The sequence below is a fragment of the Lipotes vexillifer genome, unplaced genomic scaffold (genome assembly GCF_000442215.2).
Source record: "Lipotes vexillifer unplaced genomic scaffold, Lipotes_vexillifer_v1.1 scaffold481, whole genome shotgun sequence".
NCBI classification, from domain to species: Eukaryota; Metazoa; Chordata; class Mammalia; order Artiodactyla; family Lipotidae; genus Lipotes; species Lipotes vexillifer.
Genome location: NW_006789873.1, coordinates 2,562,394 through 2,569,846, shown reverse-complemented (window position 1 = coordinate 2,569,846; position 7,453 = coordinate 2,562,394). Strand labels below are relative to the sequence as shown.

The following is a 7,453-nucleotide window of genomic DNA, read 5'->3' as shown; positions in this document are numbered from 1 at the left end:
GTTCCCGTTGCTTTTGGTGTCTGTCCCCAGTGGCTAAGGTTGGTTCAGTGGGTTGTGTAGGCTTCCTGGTGGAGGGGACTGGTGCCTGTGTTCTGCTGGATGAGGCTGGATCCTGTCTTTCTGGTGGGCAGGACCGCATCTTATGGTGTTTGATATTACGTGGAGCTGGGAGGTCTCTGGTGGACCAGTGTCCTGAACTCGGCTCTCCCACCTCAGAGGCACAGGCCTGACACCCGGCCAGAGGAAAAAGACCCTGTCAGCCACACAGCTCAGAAGAAAAGGGAGGAAAAAAAAGAAAGGAAGAAAAAATAAAATAAAATAAAATAAAAGTTATTAAAGTAAAAAATAAAAATATTATTAAAAATTAAAAAGTAATAAAATTTAAAAAAAGAAAGAAGAGAGCAAGCAAACCAAAAAACAAGTCCACCAATGATAACAAGCACTAAAAACTATACTAAAAACAAACAAACAAACAAAATGGACAGAACCCTAGGACAAATGGTGGAAGCAAAGCTATACAGACAAAATCTCACACAGAAGCATACACATACACACTCACAAAAAGAGGAAAAGGGGAAAAAATCATAAATCTTGCTCTCAAATTCCACCTCCTCAATTTGGGATGATTCGTTGTCTGTTCATGTATCCCACAGATGCAGGGTACATCATGTTGATTGTGGAGCTTTAATCAGCTGCTCCTGAGGCTGCTGGGGGGGATTTCCCTTTCTCTTCTCTGTTCACCCCGCTCCCAGGGCTCAGCTTTGGATTTGGCCCCGCCTCTGCGTGTAGGTCGCCGGTGGGCGTCTGTTCTTCGCTCAGACAGGACGGGGTTAAAGGAGCCGCTGATTCGGGGGCTCTGGCTCACTCAGGCCGGGTGTAGGGAGGGGTACAGGTGGGGGGCGAGCCTGCGGCGGCAGAGGCCGGCATGACGTTGCACCAGCCTGAGGCGCACCGTGCGTTCTCCCAGGGAAGTTGTTGTCCCTGGATCCCGGGACCCTGGCATTGCGGGCTGCACAGGCTCCCGGGAGGGGCCGTGTGGATGGTGACCTGTGCTCACAAACAGGCTTCTTGGTGGCGGCAGCAGCAGCTTTAGCATCTCATGCCCGTCTCTGGGGTCCGTGCTGATAGCCATGGCTCGCGCCTGTCTCTGGAGCTCGTTTAGACAGTGCTCTGAATCCCCTCTCCTCACGCACCTCTGTAGCTTTATTTTTTAATTAATTTTTATTGGAATATAGTTGATTTACAATGTTGTGTTAGTTTCTGCTGTACAGCAAAGTGAATCAGTTATACATATGCATATATCCACTCCTTTTTAGATTCTATTCCCATATACGTCATTACAGAGTACTGAGTAGAGTTCCCTGTGCTATACAGTAGGTCCTTATTACTTACCTATTTTATATATAGTCGTATGGGTATGTCAATCCCAATCTCCCAATTTATCCCTTCCCCGCTTTTCCCCTGGTAACCATAAGTTTGTTTTCTACATCTGTGACTCTATTTCTGTTTTGTAAATAGGTTAATTTGTACCTTATTTTAGATTCCACATATAAACAATATCATATGATATTTGTCTTTCTCTGTCTGACTTACTTCACTCAGTGTGACAATATCTAAGTACATCCATGTTGCTGCAAATGGCATTATTTCATTCATTTTATGGCTGAGTAATATTCCATTGTATATATGTACCACATCTTCTTTATCCATTCCTCTGTCAATGGACATTTAGGTTGCACTGTAGCTTTACAGTAAGTATCGAACTCAGGTAGCATCAGTCCTCCAACTTTGTTCTTTTCCTTCAATACTGTTTGCTTCACCATATAAACGTTAGAATCAGTTTATCTATATCCACAAGAGGACTTGCTGGGATCTGGAATGGGATTGCAGTGAATCTATAGATCAAGTTGGGAAGAACTGACGTCTTGACAACCAAAAGTTGGAGTTTTTAATTCTCAGACTTGTCCACACTGAGCACCTAGCAATTTGTCAGTTATAGTTCAGGTTTTCCTACCCTGGCACTGGTTCTCACAGCGGTTTTCAGTCATGAATCTCTGCTCCAGTAAGCCATGACTCCCTGTTATTTGTCTGTCTGTCTTACCAATATTGGAGGTTTGCCCGATGTCCTCCCACTCTTACACATCCAGTCTGTTCAGTCTTCTACTTGTTGGGACAGAGTGGTGGCTTCCAAGATCTTTACATGAGGAACCAGAAACCAGAAGTCAGTGATTTTAAAAAAAAACCCAAAACAACCCACTATTACATCTTATAATTTTGTATGTCAGGAATTCGGGCATGGCTGAGATTGGCAATCACTCTGCTCCATATGGCATCAAGTGGTGTCAGATGGCAGCTGGGCTGCTCTGGAGCATTTTGTTGCTGTAAATTGTACATAAAATTCACCATTTTATTTTTTTGGCCACGCCACGTGGCTTGTGGGATCTTAGTTCCCCGACTAGGGATCGAACCCAGGCCCCTGGCAGTGGAAGCGTGGACTCCTAACTACTGGACTGCCAGGGAATTCCGTAAAATTTACCATTTTAAAATATACAACTCAATGGCATAAAGTACCTTCACACAACGTTGTGCAGCCATCACAGAACTATCTGGTTCTAAAACAGTTCTATGATCCTAAAAGGAAACGCCATCAGCAGTCATTCCCATTTCCCCTTTCCCCAGGCCCTCACAATCAGTTATCTACTTTCAATCTCTATGGATTTGCCGGTTCTTGATACTTTATATAAATGGTATCATACAATATGTGCTCTGTTTCCTCTGGCTTCTTTCACTTAGCATACTGCTTTCAATGTTCATCCATGCTGTACCATGCATCAGTACTCCATTCCAATTTCTCTGCATCCTCCGCACTTGTTCTTTCTCTTTTTGATTATTACCATCCTAGTAGGTGTGAAATGGTATCTCATTGTGCTTTTGATTTGCATTTCCCTAATGACTAATGGTGCTGAGCATCTTTCCATGTGCTTGTTGGCCATGTGTATATGTTCTTTGGAGAAATGTCTTTTCAAATTTTTTGCCTATTTCTTCCTTATCTTTATGTTGTTGAGTTGAAAGAATTCTATTTACATAATGGACACTAGACCCTTATCAGATATGTGCTTTGCAAATATTTCCCCCTATCCTATGGGCTGCCCTGTCACACTCTCTTGATTGAGTCCTTTGACGCACGAGAGCTTTGAATTTTAATGAAGTCAAATTATCTATATTTTTCTTTTGTTGCTTGTGTGTTTGGTGTCTTATTTAAGAAACCATTGCCAAATCCAAGGTCAAAAACTATTACTCCAAAGTTTCCTTCTTAGAATTTTGTGGTTTTAACTCTTACAGGTAGGTACTGATTCATTTTAATTAATTTTGGTATATGGTATGAGGTGAGGGTCCAACTTCTGTTACTGATTTCTGGTTTGACTCCATTATGGCAAAGAAGATTTGTTGTATGATTTCAATGTTATAAAATTTATTGAGACTTGTTTTGTGGCTTAATATATGGTTAACCCTGGAGAATACTCCATGAGTACCTGAGAAGAATATGTACTTTGCTGTTGTGGTGTGGGGTGTTGTATAGGTGTCTATTAGACCTAATTGGTTTATAGTGCTGTTCAAGGCCTCTATTTCCTTACTGATCTCCTTTTTTATTAAATATAATTTTATGTATTTATTTATGTTTGGCTGCATTGGGTGTTCGTTGCTGCGCGTGGGCTTTCTCTACTTGTGGTGAGCGGGGGCTACTCTTCATTGCGGTGAGCGGGCGTCTCTTGTGGTGGCTTCTCTTGTTGCGGAGCACGGGCTCTAGGCACACGGGCTTCAGTAGTTGTGGCATGCGGGCTCAGTAGTTGTGGCCCGTGGGCTCTACAGCACAGGTTCAGTAGCTGTGGCACACGGGCTTAGTTGCTCCGAGGCATGTGGGATCTTCCCGGACCAGGGCTCAGACCCATGTCCCCTGCATTGGCAGGCGGATTCTTAACCACTGCGCCACCAGGGAAGCCCCTCCTTACTGACGTTCTAACTAGTTGTTCTAGTCATTTATTGTGCTGACCCTAAAGATTAGCCAGAGGAGAAATCTTATGGCCTTCCCCAGTCTTTTCTGACTGAGTGCTGACCTGGGCATGCACATGGTTTTCTAGATACCCAGATATACATGGGAGCATTTCAAAGCCCTTCTTTCCCAAAGTGTCTCACTCCTCAGTTTTTCTTTCCAGAATTCTGGCATGTCTGTTGTTTGCCGTAAGCGTGGGCAGCTTATTCACTTGCCTTTCAATGTTTCTGAGGAACGTCCTTCACATAGCTTGCGTCTCCCCTCTAAAAGAGCCCAGAGCTGAGGCAACAGAAAGGCAGGGGGTCGCCTCGCGCCATGGCATTTCATAGGTAAAGGACAGAAATCATGACACCAAGTGAGACTTGCTGCTTTTCAGCTTGTAAAGCACAAGCTGCAGCTAAACCCTCAGCACCAGGGACCTGAGCCTCTTTATTAGTTGTACTGTCTTACTTGGTTTCCATATGTGTTCATGGTGCCATGAGGAGAAGAAAGTGCGTTTGTCGTATTACCTTCCTGAGCTCAATTTGAGGGGTCTCAGGCTCCATCTGGTACATCCTCTTGCTTTATGAAACCATTTCCTCAAAACTGAGGAGCACCGGGCGGTCCCTGTGGGGTTGCCATAATGCACCTGCGTCACAGCTCCACTTGTTAATTTGGTTTCCAGATGTTACTGTCACTCACGATGTTCACGAGAAGATGGAACATGGTCAAATCTCACCCGATGGCTTCTTGTCAAACTCTGCTGCCCCAGAGCTTATGAATATGGCAGGAGATGGTATCCCGCCCGACCAAGTGGATTCCCTGTCTGATGATTTCACTAGTCTCAGGAAAGATGACCTGATGCACAGTCCTGGTAGTAATGCACTCGTAGGAGGAACCAAGAACTGCAGTGTCTCTGTAGATGATCGAAAAGTCTCGGTAACGTCTGCTTTGGAAACTGGGCCAAATACGTCGCAAATAACTCCTGCTATGGCACAAGGAATCAATGCTGATATAAAACACCAGTTAATGAAGGAAGTTCGAAAATTTGGACGAAGTGAGTAGTGAAAGAACATCTATCAGTAATATAATGGAGGTCCCTTTCCGTTTATGTTTCAGAATAGATTCAAGGTATCTCTTGAGGTGCATTTTTGGGAAGTACTGGGTTTTCACATAATCTAAAATGACTCCTCTGGCTTTACCTAAAAGAGACCCAATACACCTTTCTCTCTCTCTTTCCCCTTACTTACTGTAATAGTTTCCTTTTGCTGCGATAACAACAAGTTATCACAAACTTCGTGGCTCAAAACTGTATTACCTTAGAGTTGTGGAAGTCAGATCTGAAATGACTTTCGCTGGGCTGGCACGAAGGTGTTGGCGGGCCAGGGTTCCTTCTGCAGGCTCTAGGGAGAATCCGTGTCCTCGCCTCTTCCAGCTTCTATGGGCTGCCTGTGCTCCTTCGCTCGTGGGCCCTTCCTCCATCTTCAAGCCAGCAACTTAGCCCCTTCTCTCCTCTCTAACCTCTGCTCCCACCCTTACATCTTTTCTTTCCGACCAGCTCTACTGCCTCCCTTTTATAAGGATATTTGTGGTTACGTTGGGCAACATGTATGAACATGGATAATCTCCCCATCTCAAGAGCCGTAACTTAATCACATCTGCAAAGTAAAGTCTCTTCTTTTGCCATATAAGGTAACATGTTCGCAGGTTCTCAGAATTAGGACACGGACCACTTGGGGGACCATTATTCAGCAGACCACACTGAATTAGTGTTTAGAGTTTCCCTAGCAGATATGTGCAGTTGTCTTGATTTGAGTGTTTCAAATACGAACTATACCTAACTTTCCACACACAAGGAATGATTACTGATGATGTGCAAAGATTGAATTTTATTCTTCATCCGTATTTTTAAAAATACTAATTTTTTTTTTAATATCTGCAGAGTATGAAAGAATTTTCACTTTGCTTGAAGGAGTGCAAGGACCTCTTGCAGTGAGGAGGCAATTTATTGAATTTACCATCAAGGAAGCTGCAAGGTGGGTGTAAAGAGGAACTCTTGTGTTTTTCTTAAGCAGGAGGGCCGCCCCATGCAAGACAGGTGGAGGGATTGGTTCTGCCTTGCTGTTCTTTTTGTTTTAATTAATTAATAATTAATTAATCAATTAATTAATATTTGGCTCCATTGGATCTTCGTTGCTCCGCATGAGCTTTCCCTAGTTGCGGCGAGCACGGGCTACTCTTCGTTGCAGTGCGTGGGCTTCTCATTGTGGTGGCTTCTCTTGTTGTGGAGCACGGGCTCTAGGTGCACAGGCTTCAGTAGCTGTGGCACGCGGGCTCGGTAGTTGTGGCTCACGGGCTTAGTTGCTCTGCGGCACGTGGGATCTTTCCGGACCAGAGCTTGAACCCGTGTCCCCTGCATTGGCAGGAGGATTCTTGACCGCTGTGCCACCAGGGAAGTCCTGCCTTGCTTTCCTGAGCCCTGGCCCTCAGTCATAGTTACGGCTGTCTGCAGAGGCGTCTAGATTAATACTCCCTGAGGCCAACTCATTCATCCAGGTCTGTGGAGCCTTTTGCACTCCTCACAGCCTGAGGTGGGCTTGGGCTCTCAGCTGGTAATCTCGGTATTAGCTAAGCCCTATCTTGACAGGAACATACATTTTCTATTTCCCATGTGAATGGCCAGTCCCACGTTGTACCCCGCACGGTGCCTCACGCATCATAAATGCTTTAAGGACCTTTTGGATAATAAAATTTCTTTTCCTGTTTTAGGTTCAAAAGACGAGTCTTAATTCAGTACCTTGAGAAGGTACTAGAAAAAACAGAATGCCATCACCTTCTCAACAACGTTAATCACATCAACAGCAGATCATGATGTTAACGCAGAGACCGAGGAGGAGAAAAGAATAAGTGTTCCGTGCTGTAGGATAGAATGGGATATTGTTGATTATCCTGTGATGTTTCAGTCAAGGGCACTGCCTTCCAGCGGCTAAGAAAAAGCAGTGGAGCCTTTTGTTTTCAGATTCTCTGGCGGGAAAAGCTGGCTTTTGCCCTATGCGTTTTCTTTGAAAGTGTTAATTGGTTATTTTGTTGTTACTTTTCCCAGTTGAGGAAGGTGATGTTATTAATCCAGCAGGTTAGAATCAATGAACCCTGTCGCCCCTGCCACCTGTGATAAGGGTTCACTCTTGAACTGGGCCGTCCTGGGCATTTCCAGGGTGACTAGGGGCTACGTGCAGGTGGGGCACTACTTGGTGCTCTTACTATGTCCTTTAGAAAGAATAGGTGTTCAGAGGCCAACTGGTAATCTTGTGTGTGCTGAACAAATTTTTCAGCCATTCCTGGTTGTGCCTTTAAAACCATGCAATATTCAGGACAGTTTGGATCAAAGAGTAAGAAAGCTGCTACTTGGGTAAGTTATTTCTC

The 7,453-nt window shown here is 44.5% G+C and overlaps 1 protein-coding gene across 1 annotated transcript; it reads left to right on the top strand.

The window, feature by feature from the left end:
* Positions 1 to 2,295: 2,295 nt before the first annotated feature.
* LOC103070659 (protein DDX26B-like) lies at positions 2,296 to 6,902 on the top strand. The gene is made up of 4 exons (XM_007462914.1): positions 2,296 to 2,341; positions 4,716 to 5,087; positions 5,973 to 6,066; positions 6,800 to 6,902. The coding sequence occupies exons 1-4, from the start codon at positions 2,296 to 2,298 to the stop codon at positions 6,900 to 6,902; spliced, it is 615 nt and encodes a 204-aa protein (XP_007462976.1).
* Positions 6,903 to 7,453: the final 551 nt, after the last annotated feature.